This window comes from Microcaecilia unicolor, chromosome 5 (genome assembly GCF_901765095.1).
Source record: "Microcaecilia unicolor chromosome 5, aMicUni1.1, whole genome shotgun sequence".
NCBI classification, from domain to species: Eukaryota; Metazoa; Chordata; class Amphibia; order Gymnophiona; family Siphonopidae; genus Microcaecilia; species Microcaecilia unicolor.
The window spans coordinates 136,156,540-136,179,272 of record NC_044035.1 but is presented as its reverse complement, the minus strand read 5'-3'; the positions used below and the strand labels follow the sequence as shown (position 1 = coordinate 136,179,272).

Here is a 22,733-nt window from a genome sequence, read left to right as displayed (position 1 = left end):
AATTCAGCTGACATGGTAAATAATAATTAAGAACAAAGATTCAGGACACTGTGTAGCTTTGTACTAGATGCTAGGGATAATTGTAGGATTCCAGAGAGAGCCTTGGTGCATAGACAGTGATCAATAATTTTCTAATGCTTAGAAAATGATTGAGCTGAGAGGCTGATGTAGTTATCTTGCAGTAAAGTTGTATGTTAAAGCTGAGTGTATGGTTTCCTAACACACCTGAAGCACAAAAGTTTTGCCCCCCAGTTCTGTAAGGAAATAACATGCACACAGGCACAGTGCAAAAAATGTGTGCTAATGTGGGAGTGCACACTGCACACACGCACATACATGTCTGCACTAGTGGCAACTGACTCGCATACAAAAAATTGTGTCAGCACTCATTGGATGGCTTGCGCATATAATGTGCATATATCCGAATGCTATTCTGTGTATAAAATACCAATATTTATGCACAGAGCAGTGGCGTATTCAGACCCAGTATTTTGGATGGGCCCAGAGTTAACTCAGATGGGCTCTTCCACACCATGACACCCTCCCGCCCCAGAGATCTAAATAAAAGTATGTTTTTTTTCCATCTACCTCATCAACATCTATCTCTCCTCCTCCGCAGTGTCTTGGCATCTGCCTGCCCCTCGCTGAACCCCGTCCTTCCCCAGTGTACCTTACAGGCATCCCCGGTGCCTGTAGTGATCCATTATTGCTGACTGTGCTGGCCCCGCAGGCTTCCACCGGCCAGATCCTACCAGACAGAAGCAGGAAATGACATCAGCAAGGGCTGGACCTGGCCGATGGAAGCCTGCGGGGCCGGCACAGGCAGCAATAATGGATCACTGCAGGCACTGGGGACGCCTGTAAGGTACACCGGGGAGAGATGGGGTTCAGTGATGGGCGGGCAGACATCAATGTGCCACCAGTGGCGTAGCCACAAGTGGGTCTGGGTGGGCCGGGGCCCACCCATTTAGAGCTCAGGCCCACCCAAAAGTAGCACATGTTTAGCGGTTGCTGGTGGGGATCCCAAGCTTGGCCAGCTACTCTCCATGATACCGGCACCTGTGCATGCTCATTTTTCAGGGCATGCCTGCTGCAGACTGCCAAGATGGAAAGAAACGTTTTCCCATCAGTTGAGATATTATTTTGGTGGTGGTTGTGGGGGGGGGGGGGGGGGGGGAAGAACACTTGGTGCCCACCCACTTCTTGCCTAGGCCCACTCAAAATCTGTTGTCTGGCTACGCCTCTGGGTGCCACGGAGAAGGAGAGACGTTGATATGGGGTTCTGCCGCTGGATGGGCCTGAGCCCAGAATGGGTGGGCCTGTGCCCACCCAGGCCCACCCGTAGCTACGCCACTGGCACAGTGTAACATTCCAGCACATGTGTGGATCATTATTCCCTCTAAGCTGAGCGGGTGTCCGCCAACTGCATTGCTACCAGTAGGGGGTGATGCTTCAATATTGTGGTTTCAATCACTAGGGACAAACAGGTTCCCTGGAGTTCTGCAGAGCTTCCCTGTCCCTCACTATTGGAAATGTGACAGTGAAACAGTGCTACCCACTGACAGGACTGTAGATGGCGGGCTCCCGCTCAGTTTAGAGGGAACAGTGGTACGGATGTAAGCGCATGCAGTCTGATGAGTGTTAATACCCATTTGTCAACAGTTCAGCACTTTACTCTTTTGTTCAGCACATCTCCCCTCAGCTCTATCCTTTTTTGCATCCCATGCTCCTCATCAAAGCCAAGAAAAAGTTGTGGGCCCTGTTGCTTGCAGTAAAGGGAAAAAGCAGGTATGCAATCTCTACTAATGCTACCACAGAAGAACCAGCTCACCTTTACTCCTCCTCAGACTTTGTGTTAAAGTCCTGGCATTGCACACAGCCTTCTTGTCTTCTGCACACTTCTCTGCATCTGTGCAAAACAGTTAATAGCTTCAGTAGCAGAGGTCAAATGTTGGTGCACAGTTAGCTCATGCACAAAACTCACAAAACACAAAATTGTGTGCAAGCACCAAGCTTACCTGTGCGCAAACCTACTGCATTTCATTGCATTGGCCTTTGAGTTAAGGGGGATTTGGAATAGGGGGAAAATCTGCAAGTAGTTGTGAATGAGAGTTTATGGTCCTAACCTAAAAACAGCACTCAGTTTCTTGGTATAATATACTGTATTACTTGGCATAGGGAATTGTCTGATATACAGGGGAATTCTATAACCAGCATTTAAAATTACACATGCAAATTTGGCCATGTGCCCAATTTGCATGTGCAATTTAAGTAATGAGCCTTTTAATGCCAATAATTGGGTACTGACAATCAATTATTAGTGCTAATTGGCAACAATTTGGATCTACACATGCATTGTGCTAAGCGCTATTCTATAAAGATGCTCACGTAAATCCATAAACGTGCAACTGAAAAGGGGGCATAGCCATGGGAGGGGCAGGGTGGGGTCAGGGACAATCACTTAAGATGCGCACATTATTATAGAATTTGGGGGATCTACACCTAATTTAGGTGCGGGGATTTATGACAGGGTTCAGTTGGTGTAAATCCTTACGTCTGAAAGTTGGGCGTGAATCCCGGTATTACATGTTGTTCTAGAAATGACAAAAGAAAACAAAAAGGAGGAAGAAACCCTCGCATGCAAGGAAGGCAATAAAAATAAAAGTGAGGACAGTTGAAGGGAGGATGTAAGGAAGTCTTTAATAAAACAGCTAAAATGACTCCATACTCGGAGCACCTTTTATAGAATAGAACTCAGCGCACATTTCTTTCAGTGCCCAAATGTGGGTGCCATTTACTGAATTTAGTCCATTTACTGAATTTAGTCCAGTGGATATCAGGGGTGGACTGAGAGTGGTTTGGGCCCCCGGGCACTGAGGGTGGTCTAGGCCCCCCCACTTGGCCGCTGTCCGACACACCCCTTGCTGCCCTGCCACCGCAGCCGAAGGGCGTCTTGGTCACCATTTTAAAAATATGTTGGTGCTGAGTGGGGGGAAATAGCGGCAGCCCAGTGGGCCGAGCAGGAAAGAACATGTTCCCCCCCCCCCCCCGCTAAGGCCACTAGATTACCAGCAGCACTCCGGGCATCCGGGCAGAGCCTCTGGGCCCACTAGAGCCTCTGGGTCCTCGGGCACTGCCCAGTTGCCCGAATGGTCAGTCTTCCCCTGGTAGATATTTATTACCATCACTACTAATACAACTACTTGTCATTTCTATAGTGCCACTAGACGTATACATCAATTTACACAAACACATGAGTCCATTCCTGCTTCACGGTGCTTGTAATGATTAAAACATCTTGGGTGTTGGACAGGTAAGGGGTTAATAGTTAAAGCAGCCTCAAAAGGTGGGCTTTTAGCCTGGATTTGAATATGGACAGAGATGGAGTATGACATATCCAGTCAAGAAGTCTATTCCAGGCATATGATGCAGCAAGATGGAAAGAAGAGAGTCTGGAGTTGACGGTGGAGGAGAAGGGTACAAATAAGAGTGACTTACCCAATGAACAGAGTTCTCAGGGTGGGGGGTAGGGAGAGATAAGAGAGGAGAGATACAGAGTTGCTGCAGAATGAATGCACTTGGAGGTTGGTAACAGAAGATTGAACTGTATGTGGTAATGGAAAGGGAGCCATTGAAGTTACTGGAGAAGAGGGGCTATGCGAGTATAGTGACACTGCTGAAAGATAAGTCATGTATAAAGAAAATAGGAAAAAAGTTAAGTTAATAGAAACCCATAGCATCATTATACAGTACTAGCGAAATGCATTATTTTTGTCTCCCATCAAAAGACAATTGAGGGTGGAGCATGCTGTGTCAAACCTTCAGCGCTTCATTAGATATTTCATACTGAATAAATCAAATGAAAAGATTTGCATGTTGGAGTGGATATTTATTGCTGTTACAATCTGGTAATATTTGTAGAGTTCATGCAGCTGAAGTTTCAATCAAACAAGACGAAACATGATAATAGCAGCATCTTTGTGACTGTTTGCCCTCCAGGGCTGTGGCAAATGTTGGGTGTGGTCTGAGCTCCAGAGAGTCTCAGTCTGAAAATTTCACATAACAATTGTGACAGAAACTTAGCACAGTAATACAGTGTAAATAGATCACCCTAAGTTATCCAAAGCATTGTGCTTTGTAGTCGGTTGTAGAAATGACCAATGTCGATGTTATTTTATTAGCCTGACTCATTACATAGTATAAGTCAGATTAGAAATTGCTTGTGATAACATGACACATTTTATAAGATAATCTACCCAATAACATTATTGTGATTGTCTAGCCTAACAATATGCTCTACAGCAATTTCAAAAATGAAAACGAAACCTTGCTGTCCTAACAGTGGTCCCTATTTAGAGCATTTTGTGGCTTAACACAAAGTAGTATACTATGCCATATTTTGTATTGTTACTTAAATGTTTTTACCGCTGTAATTGTCTATTGCTCATGTTTGATTTATTCTTATTGTAGACTGCCTTGAGTGAATTCCTTCAAAAAGGCAGTAGATAAATCCTAATAAATAAATAAAATAAATAATAAATAAAATGGGCTTTTAACAAGCAATTATTGGCACTAATTAAATTTAATTGAACTTCCCATGGGATGGGCTCTGTGCCTATATTTTATGCACAATTTGAAATAGGGGATGTAGAAATGGGACGGTCATGAGTGGTATGGTGGTGTTCCTAAAACTAATATACATTGTTATAGAATAATGGGGATATATGCCTAATGTAGGTGCGTAAATTTGTACCACATTTTAGTTGGTGCAAATGGCCGCACCTACAGTTAGGCACAATTCCTGGGTGCACTATTCTATAAACTACGCCTAACTTTAAGCTTGGCTTATAGAACAGTGCCTTTTTCAGTGCCGTTTTTTTTTGGCACCATATATAGAATCTAGTTCAAAAGGGCTGAAGCTGGAGAGAGAATGAGTGACAGGGAAGTAACTGGGATTGGTAAGGAGATGAGAAGCAGAGCCAGATAAGCTGGGGATGTAATTAATACAAAGGATGGAAATGGGAGACTAGAAAATGGGTGAAAGATAGGAAATAGGGGACTGGGGGAAGAATAATACAGATAGGAATAGGAGAACTAGGGAGGTAAGAGTAAAAAGCAAATGAGAAGTAGAATGAGAGAGACAGGATTGCGGGGGGGGGGGGGGGGGGAGGAGGAGAAGGAAGAATGAAATACAGATTGAGGTACATAGAAAATATGCAGATAGAGAAATAGAGAAAAAAAGAAATAGAATGATCAGAGTCAGAGCTAGATATAAGGGAAGAAGATGGACAGTGAAAAGCAGAAGATGGAAATTAAACATTGGAAAAGGACTGAAAATCAACAAGAGGATGTAGTAAACAGAGCTCAGGACCAACCCACACAGAAAAATAAAATGCTCAGACAACAAATGTACACAAAATTTTGATTTTTATTATTTTTGTTCTGTACAAGAGCAAATCTTTCTAGCCCTCTGTTGCTTATAGTCTGGTTTCTTGGGCTTTCAGCTTCATTTTTTGTCTAGGTATTTCCATCAGATATTCAGCTGGTGCTGGTCAGTGTTTTTTTAAATGCTAACTGTTGCCAGCTAAATTAGCCCCCAGTATTTAGTGCCAGGCCATGTCTGGGCACCGGCACTGAATATTGAGTGTTAAATATGGGCAGGCTGGGTGCTGCAGCTTATGCGAGCCCGGCCGATATTCAGCTGGAGCAGCATAAAAGAGTTATGTTGGCACTGGCACTGAATATCAGGCTGGCACCCAGATAACTATTTTTTTTCTAAAACCTTCCCAATGCCCCTCTGGCTTTTCTAATACCCCTCTCCCTTCTACCCCATTGGCTGCGATGCCCTTAGTCCGTCCTCTTCCCACTGAATGAACCCCCTCCTCCCCGATGTCTAGGTAGGCCCTGTGGGCCTTCCTGTCTCCCTGTTGGTCCAGCGGGGGTCATTGTAGGCAGGAGTGCAGCCCCCCTACTCCAGCTCCCTCATGGCTACATTTCAAAATGGCTGCTCAATCTCTCATGGCAGCTCGCAGTAAAGTACCACGAGCTGCTGTGAGAGGTTGTGGCAGCCATTTTGACAGGCAGCCACGAGGGGGCAGGAGCGAGGGGGGGGGGCTGTGCTCCTGCCCTTAAAGACCCCCACTGGACCACCAGGGAGAGAAGTACCCTGGAGGAGCCTACCTAGACATCAGAGGGTGGGGAAAGGTGTTCTTTCAGGGTGGAGGGGGCGGGTGTTCATTCAGGGGAGAGGAGAGGAACTTAGGGCATTGCGGTCTGGGGGTAGGAGGGGGTATTAGAGTGGCCGGGAGAAGAATCGGGAGGGTTTTAGAAAAAAAAAGATAGTTCTGTGGGTAGCAGCCTTATATTCAGTGCCAGCACCTGCATAGCTAAGTGGTCTAATTTAGGACACCTTTTGAGCTGTCCTAAGTTAGGTTACTTAGCTATTCGGGTGCCAGCACTGAATATTACCAGCACCTGCATAACCCGGGGCTCCTCCCCAGCACCGCCCCTGCCCACGTTTTGGTCAGGTGGTCTGTGGGGATATTCAGCAGCACTCTCTGATTACGTGTCACTGAATATCCACACTTAGGCAGTGGGAAGCGATTTAAATCACTTTGAAAATCAGCCAGTTGTTTCTAATCTGTAGTCTCTCTCTCTCTCTCTCTCTCTTTTTTAACCAGATGATAGTTTGTGTTTTCCTTTTGTTGCTGCAGAGAAGGATTCTTGTACCAAAGATTCCATGTACGATTGTTCTCTTTGTCCAGCAGGAGGTGTTCTGCTGTTCTACAATATTTGCAGTGCTGACTTTTCATAGGTAGGGTTAGTGCAGATTGAACGTCTATTTGCACGGTTTTGCGTTTCTTCTCAGTGCAGAGGAGGGAGTTTCTGTTGCTCTCCTTGATGGGACACCAGAGTTTGAAGGGAATGTTATTTTAATTCAACTTCTGTATCTGTCGCTGGCAATTATTTTTGATTTGGGAATGTCCCACGTAAATGAATAAATATACTCTATGGGAGCATGTACTGGGTGCCACAATTTAGGTGTGCCAATGCCATGTGGTAAGCACCATTGATGTGCCTAATTGTAGGCATTTATTTAGATTTTGCTCACACCTTCTTCAGTAGTAGCTCAAGGTGAATTACATACAGGTACTCTGGATATTTCTCTGTCCCAGGAGGGCTCACAATCTAAGTTTGTACCTGAGGCAAGGGAGGGTTAAGTGACTTGCCCAAGATCACAAGGAGCAGCAGTGGGATTCGAACCAGCCACCTCTGGATTGCAAGACCAGTGCTCTAACCACTAGGCCACTCCTCCACTCATGAACAGTTATGGCAGGTCTATGGCAGGCAAATTGTTTGTGCCTAAATGTGGCACTTTAGCATGTAACTTACAGTAAATTATAATACATTGCTCTAGCATTTCTACACGTAAGTGCGCATTATGGACTAAATTAAATAAATGGGGCCTGAAAAATCAGCACAAAAAATAGCGCTTAGTGCTATTGTATAAACGGTGCTCAAAGTTAGGTGCTGTTTATGGAATAGTACTTAGTGCTGGGATCCCTGACTACTTTTAGGCACAATCATTTACACCAACAAAACCCTGGTGTAAATCCCTGCACCTAAATTAGGTGCAGATCCCCCTTTATTCTATAACAGTGCACATAAATTGTGGGAACGCCCCTGATATGCCCATGACCCTCCCACGGCCGTGCCCCATTTTTGGACCTGCACATAAATGTTAATTAATGCCAATTAGCACTGATAATTGATAGTATTTAATTATTGGCACTAATTGGCTCATTATTCAATTAAATTGCTTGTGCAAATTGGGCAGAAACCTAAATTTACGCATATAATTTAGGGTGTGTGCGCACGTAAGTGTTAGCATTCTATGTTATAGGGGTATATGATTTACATAAAACTGAATGTAAATCTGTGCGGGAACTGGAACTGGGGGTGGAGCTCAGGTTTCACCCCCCAAAAACAAGGGTTCCACTGCCCCTGAGGGAGGGGAGGGTTGAGAGAAGGGGAATGTTAGATGAGGGGGGGGGGGTGAGTGGAGGACTAGCCTAATGGTTAGTGCAGTGAGCCTTCAGCCTAGCAACCTGGGCTCAACTCTCACTGCAGCTCCTTGTGAACCTGGACAAGTCACCCAACTCTCCATTGCTCCAGGTACAAAAACTTAGATTGTGAACCCTCTGGGGACAAAGAAAGTACCTGCATATGACATGTACAACACTGCATATGTCTAGTAGCACTGTAGAAATGATTAGTAATAGCAGCGTTGGGAGAAGAAAGAAAAGAGATGCTGGACCCTAGCACCTCTTTTTTTTTTTTTTTTACTAAAGTACAAAAACTTACTGCACTTTAGTAAAAGGGCTCCTTTGTTGGTTTTTTTTTAAATTGGTGAAATGCTGTAGAACTTAAATTCCACAACAAAACATTTTTTAAGAACATAAGAATAGCCATACTGGGTCAGACCAATGGTCCATCTAACAGACTATGGACTTTTCCTCCAGTAACTTGTCCAAACCTTTTTAAATTCAAGATACGCTAACTGCTGTTACCACATACTTCAGCAGTGAGTTCCAGAGCTTAACTATTCTTCGAGTGAAAAAATATTTCCTCCTATTTGTTTTAAAAGTATTTCCATGTAATTTCATTGAGTGTCCCCCTGCTCTTTGTACTTTTTGAAAGTGTGAAAAATCGATTCACTTTTACCTGTTCTACACCACTCAGGATTTTATAGACCTCAATCATACCCCGCTCCCCCAGCCATCTCTTTTCCAAGCTGAAGAGCCCTAACCTCTTTAGCCTTTCCTCATATGAGAGCAGTTCCATCCCCATTACCATTTTGGTTGCTCTTCTTTGATCCTTTTCTAATTCCGCTATATCTTTTTTGAGATACGGTGACCAGAATTGAATGCAACACTCAAGGTGAGGTCGCACCATGGAGCGATAGAAAGGCATTATAATATTCCTGGTCTTATTTTGCATCCCTTTGAAAATTTTCCCATTATGGTATGTGGTGACCATTTTGAGGAATATTTGTGAATCTATTTATGCAATAAAATTGCTTCTGTTTTCCATATCTTTACCAGTGTTTGCCTCCTTCAAAATTCTCATCATTCTGAGTTCTACTTCATTGGCTGCCTGGGCCTATAGAGCGGATCTCCTGCTTACTAGGATAGAGCATCTTGGGTGAAGTGGTAGGGTAGCTGTGTTAGTCCACTTTTTAAGGTAATAAAGAGAAATAAAATAAGACAAAATAAAATAAGATGATGTAATACATGTTTTGATGAGCTTTTGAAGGTAACCTTTCTTCTTCAGATCAGAAATTCAAATGCTTAAGATGAGATTGAATCTACACAGAGACCACATCAAAAAACTATAGTGCTAACCAGGATGACACTTCTGTAGGGCAGCATTGAATTTATGGTGAGAATACTAAAAGGAAATTTCAAAACCATCTAGGAATGTAAAACCTTTGACGTTAAAATGATGAAATATTTTGGCACCCACCTTCAAAACCATCCAGGAACATAAAACCTTTCATGTTAAAAAGGTGAAATATTTTGACTCCTCCCAGACAGGACTTAACAAAGATCTGGATTTCTTATCACAATATAAACCATAAAATTATACTGCTTCATTAACCTCTAATCTCCCACCCAGCTCTCCCTGTATCTCAACCCCTCTCTCCACCCACCCCTACTTTCCCCTTGAGACTGTCATTGGAATGCTTTTATGTTTCACAGATATATTCTGATATATGTAATTATTTGCTCAATTCTGAATTTCTGATCTGAAGAATGGTTACAATATATAACAGAGTGTGAGCCCATTAGGGACAGTGCAAAGTACCTGTTATAGAGGTTGTAAACCATATAGTCATCGCAGGGATCATGTGCAATATATCAAGTGCCGAAGATAAACAGAAAATAATAATAGCTCATTAAAAATGTATTGTTAGTCCAATAAAAAAGGTATCATCTTAGCTTGTTTTAGATCTATTTATTACCTTTAGGATACAGCACAAACTGGTGCCTGACCTCATCAGCCCAGCCTGCTACTTTTCACAGCTGGATTCCTTTGCAGTTGGAACATAACGTAAAGATTAACGGCTCTTTTAATCGAACTGCAGTAAAGTTCTGCACTTGCTATGTAGTAAGTGTCCAAATCAATGTGCTGTGTGGTAACTGTTGAGGGCATTCCTTGCATGTTCCATAGTATTACTTTGAAATAAAGCACTTACCACCTTTTATACTAATGATTTTCAACCTTTTTCATCTCATGGCACACTTACAAGGTGTAAAAAATGTCAAGGCACACAATCAGTTTTTTAAGGATATCTATCTATCTATCTTCCCTATGAAGAAAGACTAAGGAAGCTAGGGCTTTTCAGCTTGGAGAAGAGACGGCTGAGGGGAGACATGATAGAGGTATATAAAATAATGAGTGGAGTGGAACAGGTGGATGTGAAACGTCTGTTCACACTTTCCAAAAATACTAGGACTAGGAGGCATGCGATGAAACTACAGTGTAGTAAATTTAAAACAAATCGGAGAAAAGGTTTCTTCACCCCACGTGTAAGTAAACTCTGGAATTCGTTGCCGGAGAACGTGGTGAAGGCAGTTAGCTTGGCAGAATTTAAAAAGGGGTTAGATGGTTTCCTAAAGGACAAGTCCATAAACCGCTACTAAATGGACTTGGGAAAAATCCACAATTCCAGAAATAACATGTATAGAATGTTTGTACATTTGGGAAGCTTGCCAGGTGCCCTTGGCCTGGATTGGCCGCTGTCATTGATAGGATGCTGGGCTTGATGGACCCTTGGTCTTTTCCCAGTGTGGCATTACTTATCTATCTATCTATCTATCTATCTATCTATCTATTTATCAACAAACTAGTATTAAGATTGTGTTTAAAGCTCAATAATTAAAAATTTTAACATTGTATTATCTTTATAGCCACAAATAGCATGCATTCAAAATCAACAATTTTAAAGCGAATCTCCCCACCCACCCATCGCCCTCATCTTTAAAAAATAAATCTATGAAAATTTGTGCTTGGTGATATTTTTTACAGCCACCCTCTCTGCAACCACACTCCAGCCCCCCTATCAGTCCTTTTCTAAGACTCATAATATCAAACAAACATTTACCAATTTGGTGACAAATCACAGTTAACTGCCACTGAGTCCTCCCTTCAGTAATTCAGCACCACACTTACTCTTTGCCTGGGCTGTTACAGCAAGGCTCCAACTGACACATGCATGGGCCATCTGCATGTGGAGGTCGCCATACACATGCACCAGTAGATCAGGTGATCTCTGACACTGCTGGCCCATGCGTGTGTCAATGTGAACCTTGCTGCATCAGCCCAGGCAGAGAGCAAGTGCAGCTGCACTGAATTATTGGAGGGAGGAGGAGGAGGTGGTACTTGGATGTTTTGGAGGATTCTGGGTATGCAGGTGGTCACCAAGAGGCTTGTACACTCCCACAGGACATGGAGTGGGAAGTGCTGCTGAACCCGGGCTAAATTGTTACTGAGAGCTGGCTGCAGTTTCTTGAGAGTGCACACAGCTGCAGAGCCAAGGAAGGGAAGTCAGAGGAGATCCCCAAGGGATCCCCTTTCCACCGTGGCACACCTGGGGAGCCACTGTGGCACACCAATGTGCCACGGCACACTGGTTGGAAAACGCTGTCCTATATTTTTTATTTGTTAGGATTTATTTACCCCCTTTTGAAGGAATTCACTCAAGGTGGTTTACAGTAAGAATAAATCAAACATGAGCAATTGACAATTACAACAGTAAAAATATTCAAATAACAATACAAAGTATAGCATAGTATACTACTTACAATATCAACACAATACATAATAGAACATTTTAATTGACAGTGTAGGGTATATCAAATATGATAAACAAATAAATATACAGGGCATTACAGTAGTTTAGCCATGATGATGACATAGGTCACATAATCTCATCAACAAGGCTGTTAAGAACTTCCCAAAGCGACTGAAGCCTCTGACACATTGTTAACTGTGTTTTAGCTTGAACATTTTTAATGAGAAAAAAATCACTAGGTAATAAACCAAAAATGTCAGTAACATCAATGCAGCTCAAGATAATTTAATTTTGTTTAATAGTAACACGTAAGTATGATGACTAAATAAATACATGACATTTCTCGTTGAAATCTCAAAGTGGTTGCTGAGAAAATGGCAAAAAACTCTAGGGGGTTACGTTTCTTTTTTGCCTCCCCCCTGTAGAATGTCATCTTCATAGTGCACCATAAGAGGGTAATTGTATAAAGCGAATGTCATAATTTATACACCAATTACACATCAAATTTCTGCTTAATTGTTATTCTGCAAATACACACTTATGTGACTGTCTCTGGGAAAAGGTGACTAAAGTAGCAGATCCAAAATGTTGAGAATAGCCGATTTTTCATGTCATGGGCCCATAAGCAGTCTGAAAAAGTTACATGCTTGAACTTCTGTAACTTTTTAGTTTTTTTTCACATAAAAGGATATAGTTTGGACTGTTGCATTACAAATTGTTTGTGCAAACAGAATTCATTAAAACCTCATTTTTCGTTTCAGGTGACTTGCATGAACTTTTCCCAGAGATGGTCTTAGATAGGGCTCCTTTTATTAATGTGCGCTAATGGATTTAGCCTGCACTAAGAATTAGTATGCTCTAAATGCTAAGCCCATTTTATTCCTATGGGCTTCTTAGCATTTAGCGCGCTCTAATCGTTACTACGTGTTATTAGAAAAAGGACTCTTAAAAACCCATAGCAGGCACCAATTACTAACAGAAAACAAAAGGGACATTTTTTTCACCTGCTCCCTTCTTAGATGTGCTTTTAAGAATATAAGAAAACAAGAATTGCATTGTGGGTCAGCCAAAAGGTCCATCACGCCCCACCAGTATCCTGTTTCTAACAAAGGCCAATCCAGGTACCTGGAAGACTTTTACCTTAGCTCCCTCTGTAAAGCTTCTCATATTTCTTTGGAATATAAGCAAATGTTCAGGACTTGCTTACAGGATTAGATTTCTTCCTCATAATTTGAAACAGTATTTTTTATGGAACATATCAACCTGCAACTGTCACATAATGATTGTTGATGATTAAGCAGTAAAATTCCAGCACCTACATTTTTTTTATCCTATTCCCTCATTTTAATTAGCTACTACAGCAGTCACTCCCTAAACTGCCAGAAAAGGGAGGCATGTCCTCCCTGAGATCTTCTTTCAACATCAGGATTTGTACCGTATGCTTCCACCTAGAAACTGAGGGCCAGATTTAAGAATAGCACTACGATGTGTAAAAAGCCTTCAGGTCGGTTTCCTCACACAATTTCAAACTAAGGCACTTTTTAAGTATAAGCTTGATCCTTAAGGGGCCCTTTTACTAAAGGGTTGCCATTGGCAACCCGGAACTAACGCCAGCCCAATGCGGGTGCTGGCAGTAGTTCCTCCCTCAGCATGCACCATTTCTGGCGCTAGTGGAAATATTGAAAAAATATTTCTGCATGGGGTTACTACCGGGTTAGCGCTGGAGCCCTTACCACCACCTCAATGAGTGGTGGTAAGTGCTCCCCTCCCCCAAAATGGCCGCATGGCAAGTGTGAACTTACTGCAAGGCCATTTCTTTTTTTAGCCTTTATATCCTCTGTGGTGAAAGGGGCCTCGGTGTGCGGCAAAACCGTGCTGCCACTAGTGCGGGGCCCCTTTTACAGCAGCTTGGTAAAAGGGCCCCTAAATTTGGTAAATTAAATTCAGTTTAAAACAAGATTTCAGACCTTGAGACTAATAGTGGTAGTATCTACCCTACATTTGTATGCAAATATATGGTAGATACTGACATACTACAACCATTTTATTTGCTTATAGGCTGAGTGTATTTTTTTGACACTAAGTAGGTAATTCCATAAAAAAGACACTAACATTCATGTGCTGATTGTATGCATAAATGTTTAAAAATACTGGCATTTATGCGCATATTTATGCATATATGCACATAAATGCAAAAAATCTGCCTAAGCGCCATTCTATAAATACATGCATATTCCGCAGAGCACACATTCGGCAGGTGGGCATAGTATGGACGGGACTCTCATATGCATAATTTATAGAATACAATAAGTTACATACGTATCTTTGCCATTTAGGTGTGAATATTTACACTTGATCTATGGCTAGAGTAATTGATTGTGCCTATCTGGCTACATGGGCATATGCCCAGTTAAGCTACTCTTCTATAAAGGAAAGTAGGCAGCTAATTTCTTTATAGAATAGGCTTCTATCGGGCATCCTCTAGGATCCAGATTCTATATATGGTGCCAAAAAAGTCGGCGCTTAGCATTATTCTGTAAACCTTGCCTAAAGTTAGGCGTAGTTTATAGAATATACATAGTGCCCGTCTCCACAACTACAATTTAGGTGTGACCAATTCACCAACTAAAACCTGATATAAATACCCATGCCTAACTTAGACACAGATCAGGCATATTCTATAACAGTGAGTGTAATTTTTAGGAATGCCCATGACCCACCCATGCCCCTTCCATGGCCATACCCCCTTTTGAGATCCATGCATTAGAATTTATGCGGACCACTTTACAGAGTATGCTTAGAAAGTTACATGCGTAAATTCTAATTTCTGTGGAGGAGTGGCCTAGTGGTTAGGGTGGTGGACTTTGGTCCTGGGGAACTGAGGAACTGAGTTTGATGCCCACTTCAGGCACAGGCAGCTCCTTGTGACTCTGGGCAAGTCACTTAACCCTCCATTGCCCCATGTAAGCCGCATTGAGCCTGCCATGAGTGGGAAAGTGTGGGGTACAAATGTGACAAAAAAAATTAGTGCCGATAATTGCTTGGCCAATTATCAGCACTGATTGGCTTATTAATCAGTTAAGTTGCATGTGCAATTTGGATGCACTGATAAATTTGTGCATGCAACTTTAGCCGCCATATATAAAATCTGGGCCTTGGTACCTAAATATAGATACATTTTATAGAATAGCCTTCTAAGGGGTAATCCTATAAGGGGCCACCTAGTTGTATGCAGCACGAATGCCCATCAGTGCTGGTATTCTGGTCATTTTCATTGGTATGTGGGCACATGTGTGTGTATATAACCACTTCCCAGCTACACAATTTTCTGGAAGTACATGCCAAGATGCAATGGCATGCACTTTGCAGGTGGGCATTCACATGGTCAGAGTATGGTGGGGCATGGGCAAGGCACACCCTTAAGCATGTAGATCAGAAAATTTTCTGATCCATGTGCGTTCATTTGCAGTCTAACTGTGATCCCTTACACCACCTCTGTGGCTGATGTAAATGCCCACAACTGCAAAGTAGCCCACATAACGCGTCTTAGGCTAGTATCCTGTAAAGAAAAGTAGGTGTCTGTTTATCCTTATAGAATAGGTTTCAAATAGGCTCTTTCTTAGTGCCTGAATCTAAGTGCCTGCTTGTGGAATTACCCTCTAAGCTTCAAATATATAACTACAAAATATATATGGCCTGATATTGAAATATAGCCAGTAGGCGAAGCATGAGTTCATGTCGGACTATATGAATCTTACTTCTCACCACAGTAGAACTTTTATCACTTTTTATTGAATGTACATCATAATTCAGGGTGATAAATTATTAAATTATTCTTTGAGATGGACTACTCTACAGAATGGAATTTCTTTACGGGAAAATGCCTCTGAATGTCAGCGATCTGTATATTTTTACTTAGCAGATACGTTGGGTCACTGCTCTTCATTCTCAAAAAACCCAGTATGATTTTATCATTCTCCTTCAACCATTCGTATTCTCGTTTTAATGAAGCAAATATTTTTCCACTTATCTTTGTTCTCTGCCCATCTTGTTGTGTCAGTACAACTATATGAATCCTCAAAGCCAACATCTTAAGCTAAGTTATTGCTTCATTAAACTAAGACCTTAATCTATAACTTTGTAGGCTGATTGCAAATTGCATTGGTTAAACTAATCTTTGAACAATCATGAAGGAACGTTGACAAGTAACATTATGTTTATATAAAAAATTGGACCAGTGATGGTATTGGAGAAACTTGGTCTGATGGTATGAGACAATATTTCCATCAGTAATTCTCCACTGAGGTCCTCAAAAACATATTTATATATAAGCTTGATATTTGCTGTTGGCTGATAGTATAGTCTTTGAGCTTATGAAACATTTATTGGATTTGAATTGAGCCTGTTTGATATTGAAACAGACATGTGGTAAGCTCCAGCGGTGACTGCATACATTTTTTCTTATTTCTATAGCTCTTATGGATAACTTTTACATATTTATAGTACTATGGTGAGCTATATGGATAAAAGTTATCTGTATGTATGGAGGTGGGGAAAGTGGCAGACTAGGGCTGTACATTAGCTGGAGAGTAGTGAAATTCATTTGCACTCTGGATAACTTATCCATTTATGTGAGTTCATGAAGTAGCAGGGCTAGTTCAAAATGGGGAAGTGGAGACCTTGGCCACTGCAGAAACATGTATTCAGTGGTACTACTTAAATGGTGCAACTGAATATTGAGCAAGAATTTATTAGATGTGGCATTGAGGGTTTAACTCCAGGGGCATTATAAAACTAACTTCAGTAGTGTTTATGAGCAGAAATAGAATTTTATTTAGAAAGGAACTGAAGGCTTGGCTTTTTAGCTAAGCTTAATGGTGGACTGTTATTGTGGGATTGGGTACTGCTGGGTTGCATTCTATTGAGTTTTATTGTTTCATTGTACTTTGCCTTGAATGTATTGGCTAAGGTGAGTATTCAAGAGAAAGATGTCAAACAAACAGATTTTATAAATTTGCCTTCTCAAATTGAGGCTTACCTGCAGAGGTGGTAGAAGTCAGTGCAAATTTTGGACAAACTTGGGAATGATAAAGGGCAGAGGTAGGAAAGGGTAAAAAACATGGAGCAGGATGCATAAAAGTGTTGTACAATTATCTAACTAATACAATATCAAACGAATAGATGATTTTTGGTTTAGAAATGGATAGATGAGCCAATTTGGCCTTTTCCTCCTGCCATGCCCTCCATTACCTTTTTAGTATTAATTTATTATATTTATTAAAATATGTAGACCACCAAACACATAATTTTGCATCATTTTGTACTACTCATTTGATTCAGAAGAACTTATTTCCTCATGGGAAGATTGGAATGAGAAGGCAACAAGACTGGTGTGGTCTCACACTTATGCTCAGAGTTAGGATCTACAGGCCAGCAGGAAAATATACAACAGAGAAGGCTCTGCTATCTAAATTCCAACAGAGGGGAGTACAGCATAATATCTGCTACAAGGGAGGGGAAAAGAAGTGTCATATAAGAGGATTAAATATTTAGAGCCAGCATAGCTTTGAAGGTAGAAAGATTACGTATCCCTCTCCACTCCCTGCTAAACTGCAGACTTGGATTCATTACTAGGTATGTGAACACAATGTCAGTGCTCACCTTGAGGCTAAGAAATGACAGAAATCAACCCAAATTACAGGAGACGAAAAGAAAAAAAAGCGCTTACCTTGAGCAAGGTGTAAATCTCAAAGTTGATGTCAACAGACCTAAACATGCATTCCCTTTCTGAGATAGGGAATGCATATCATTTTGTCCTGCCTTAGGCCCACTGAAAACACACCCAGACCACATCCCCATGCCATATTCGTGTTTTGGATGTTTATATCCCTGCTTTCTAAAATTGGTATTTTACCTACATATATACATCTGAATGCTGGTTTATCCAACATGTAAACGGAGTTTCTGAAATGATCACCTAAATAAAATCAAAGATTTCATGAGCTGCAAAAATCAAATGTGTGTGCTAGGAGCTATCGGAAATAATGTCATCATTTTGTATCTTTTTGATACACCACTGGCTAAAGAAAAGTAAACCTTCATAATTTAGGGGCCCTTTTACTAAACCACGTAAGCGTCTATGCGTGCCCAATGGGTACTAAAATGGAGTTAACTCCTGGCTACTGTGTGGCTCTTGCAGTAAGTTTTTGTTGCGCGTCTAAAAAGTAATTTTTATTTTTGGACGTGCTTATCAGACACGTGCCAAGTGGCATTTGACGCGTGTAGGTCATTACCGCACGGTTACCATGTGAGACTTTATTGCTAGGTCAATGGCTGGTAGTAAGGTCTCAGACCCAAAATGGACGTGCCGCACGTCCATTTTCGGCAAAAATAAAAAAAGGCATTTTTTACAGGTGCGCTGAAAAATGATTCTGCGTACTCCCATAACACACGGATGCGCACCAGAAAATAAAATTTATTTTTCAGACACACGTATCGGACGTGTGCCAAAAATGAAATTCCTGCAAGAGCCATGTGGTAGTCAGGCAGTAACTCCATTTTGGCATATGTTGGCGGCACGTAGATGCTTACGTGGCTTAGTAAAAGGGCCCTGTAGTTAGTTATTTTTTTGCAGGAATGTCAGAATTAATGCACTACATTTAATGTAAGAAATTTACCTTCCAACAGTAACCTCCATATCTGCACATATTCATGTCCTTAAATGGACAGAAAAGTTACCACTGCTAGTTTAAACATGCTTTTCAAAACTGTAACATGATTTTCCACTGACTTTTCTTTCATTTTACTTTGGCCGAGGAAAATATTTGGCTTGATGCTCTTCTTTCCAAATGAAAACTCACGGTACTTTTCCAGTTTTAATTCTTGCTAATTAAATTTTGAATCAGACAGGCAGTTTACTGGTGAACACCCTTGCTGCCTCCCTTATGAGCAGTAAATCTGCATATGCCGATTCTCTCCGCACATATAATGGAAATCCTCTATGCCATGGATATTATGCTATAAATTCCCCTTCGCTGCAAGTTTCCAGAAAAGAAAATGTAAGCGCCAAATGGGAGCTTCACTTCTGCCATATTACTAAATGAATTTCCTCCCTTCTCTTGCCATCAGCTCAGCCCTGCCTGACCCATCTGCTGTATTGATTTTATTTTGAATACTTCTGTTGTGTAATGTTTGAAGGATGAGGAATGCAAAACTGATTGGGGGTGTGTGGAACAGAGAGAACTCAAACATGTGTCACAGAAGCTTTTCTTCCGCCTATTGCCTGCAGCTTCTATGAAGGGCAGAATAAATGCACTGGGGAACGCAGGACTTGTAACACCTGCTCTCTTTTGTTTTACAGGTACCAAAACCAAAGAAGGTGTGGTGCACAGTGTGAACACAGGTAAAGTATCAACTTCCTCTTGAAATAAATCACTTGTGCATTCATTGCATTTTTTCTAACGAAAAAGGTGCCGGTACGCAAACGCAAGGCCACCCTTCGGGAGTGGGATGATCACTGAGGGACCCACCCCACAATAGCCGGGCCCTCTGCAAGCAGTCACAGAATCTAAGACAAGGCAGAATTGGTGTGTTGAACATGAGCTCTTTCATTAAAACTTGGGGACCATGGGTCAATTTTAGCAGACCAGTGGAAAAGGTGCCGGTACTCAGTACCCCCAAGTACCCCCTCAAAAAAGGCTAACTTGTGCTATTTCTTACATGTCAGTAAATCTTGGCTTAAAAAAATTTGAAAGTAGATAGGCAGAGTTAAAATTAATAAGCTGTCGAGAAAAGGAAGGGTTCCTTGCTCCTTTCCATATAGGTCTGACTGAACAACTAAGCACACTGACCTCCCCCCCCCCCTTTTTTGAAAGGATAATACCAACCAAACTCCCCCAACAAATTCTAAATATCTATTCTCTCTCTCAAGGAAAATCAGAGATATGGGAAGTCTGACCAAACTAAGGAGAATGTTGAACTTCTGTTATTACAAAGGCTCTCTAGCAGGCATGGGTCTAAAAATGACTGTGCAGACCAATAAAAATCACTCAAAAGCACATAGTGATGACACAAATTATCCTTCAAGGGGATGGTTTTATATAGTGGGTGCTAATATTTATATTCTGAATATGTGTATAAATGATTAGAACAATTATATATTGGAGTGGAAGAGTGGTCTAATGGATTGGAACAGGGTTCAGTTGTTACTGCTGCCTAACGGTCAGTAGTGAGTTGAGATCTTGGGAAACCAAGTTCAATTCTCTCTGTAGCTCCATGTGACCCTGGGCAAGTCACATAGGGGTCCTTTTGCCAAGCTATGGGAAAAAGAGCCCTGTGCTAGCAGCAGGTAAAAAGTCCCCAGAGACACATGGCCATGTAGTAAGAGAATTCTTACCGCATGGCCATGCGATGGGGAGCCCTTACCGCCACCCACTGAGGTGGCGATAAGGGCTCCCATGCTAACCCAATGGTAACCGGGCAGTGAATGATGCCCAATTACTACCAGGTTACTGCCATGCAAGCCATTTCTGGGGGTTTTCTTTTTCCTTCGTAAATGGCGAGTGCTAGTGGCAGGACTACTGCTGGCGGCTGCCCTGGGCTGGTGGTAGTCTCGGAAGAGCGAGTGGTAAGCCCGCATTGGGCTTACCACCGCTCTGTAAAAGGGCCCCTAAGTCCTCCATTGCCCCAGGTACAATATAGCACTTAGATCGTGAGCCCATGTAAATCACCTGAATTTGTGCTCAAAAGAGGCAGTATATCAAATATATATATATATGCACATATGTGTGTAAATTCAGAAATTCTGCCCAAGTACTCTTCTGTATATATGTGCACATCCTATATGGCAGAATGTGAGCAGGATTCACACATGCACACAGTTTATAGAATATTATAAGTTACATGTGTGTATCTCTGACAATTAGGTAAGAGCACTTACACCAGCTGTATGTATCTAAATGTGACTGCCTTTGGGAAAAGCTTACTAAAGTCTCAGATCCAAAATCCTCATTTTTCATGTCACGGGTCTTTAAGCAGTCTGAAAAAGTTACATGTTTAAACTTCTGTAACATTTTCATTTTTTTTCACATGAAAAGGATGGTGTTTGAACTGTTTTATTACAACTTGTTTCATCTAACAGATTTTGTAAAACCCTCATTTTTTTTATTTCTGTTGACTTTAGTCACCTTTTCCCAGAGATGATCCTAAGAAGAACGTCAAGCCCAGTATCCTGTTTCAAACAGTGGCAAATCCTGGTCACACGTACCTGACAAGATCCCAAGTCCATCTTAGTAATGGCTTATGGACTTTTCTTTTTGGAAATAATCCAAACCTTTATTAAACCCTGCTAAGCTAACTGCTTTTACCACATTCTCTGGCAATTAATTCCAGAGTTTAATTACATGTTCAGTGAAATTATAGGCACTTTTTTTTCACCTGTTATAGAATAGATACCACAGATGCATTGTTATAAAATAACCTCCCCCCCCCCCCCCCCCACACACACACATCTAACTTCCTGCATTGCCATGGCTGCACTTCTTTTTAAATTGTACTACAACACATGCATCTCGGCGTATGTCCTTTGTTTTTTTCTGACTGAAACCTTCATTTACTACATTTATCTTGGTGGTATTTCGGAGCAAGAAGAACTCAATGAGTGTTGTAGTGGCTAAAAGCTAAGCTATAAGCAACCATTACATACTGCTTGTCACTGGGTTGTGTAGTGGAATAACTTGGCTGAACACTTTGAAAAATCACATTAAAAACATATAAGTTCACCGTTCCAAGAACCAAATTAGGAGACCCTTAAAGGGAGGCATATTTTCAAAGCCCTTAGCCTCCCAAAGTTCCATAGAAACCTATGGAACTTAGCCTCCCAAAGTGCTTTGAAAATATGCCTCAATGTCAGCAAACCTAAAGGCAAAGGGGTCTTTTTACTAAGCTGCAGGAAAAAGGCCCTACGGTAGCAACAGGGTCTGTTTTTCCTGTGCACCAGGGCCCTTTTTACCGCAGTGGATAAAATGCTCCCCCCCCCCAAAATGGCCATGTGGTAAGAAAACTCTTACAACGTGACTATGCTTAAGGGGAGTACTTACTACCACCCATTGAGGTGGTGGTAAAGGCTTCCGCAGTAACATGGTGGTAACCAGACAACGTGCTGCTGCCCGAATATTGCCAGGTTAGTGCCGTGCTATAAGAAAAGTTTTTAACAGCGTGCTGGAAATAGTGCGTGCTGGAGCTGGAACTGTGTTGGGCCAGCAGTAGTTCACGGATAGTGTACAGTAAGCCCACGTTGGGCTTACTGCTGTTTTGTAAAAGGACCCAAAAATTAGGTAGATCCTGGAAAATATACCAGGTATACTGAGTAGAATTATATTATACAGCATGGCAACCCTAGTCAAACTTCTTTTTACTCCCATCTACTCAACCTTATGTTGAGAAGATGCTATGTCCATTTGCTCATGTGTTCACCTGCAACCTCAGTGAGGGGAAAATACAAGGTCAGAGAGAAAACAACCCATATGAATGTCATCATTGTTGTTACTAATGTTATAATTAACAAACATGAAGTGCAAGTCTATAACTGAGTGTCTGCATTTATACCCCAGTTGCACTCGTAAATATACAGAATATTAGCACTTATGAGGAAGTGTACAATTATGCACATGAGTTGTAGCAAAGCAACTAAACGCTATTCTGAAAGGGTGCATGTAATCTGCACAGTATGTTAATGCAAGGTGGCTATTCACATAGGTGGTGCAGGGGAGGATCATGGGTGGAGCATGGGAGGTACATGGGCAGAGTTTGGGAGGTGCATGGGCGAAGTATGGAAGGTTCATATTCGGAGTATGGGAGGTGAATGAGCGGAGCATGG

General features: G+C 41.7%; 1 protein-coding gene across 2 annotated transcripts in view; it reads left to right on the top strand.

Moving 5' to 3' along the window:
* SNCG (synuclein gamma) overlaps positions 1–22,733 on the top strand; it is a 65,049-nt gene that overhangs the window by 3,460 nt on the left and 38,856 nt on the right. Inside the window, exons 1-2 of one of the 2 annotated variants that reach the window (XM_030203353.1) lie at positions 18,823–18,915; positions 19,218–19,259. In XM_030203353.1, the coding sequence (XP_030059213.1) occupies positions 18,858–18,915; positions 19,218–19,259 (100 nt within the window). In that variant the 5' untranslated portion in view covers positions 18,823–18,857. Of the gene's footprint in view, positions 1–18,822; positions 18,916–19,217; positions 19,260–22,733 lie in introns of those variants that run through there. The other variant, XM_030203352.1, reaches the window with a different exon arrangement.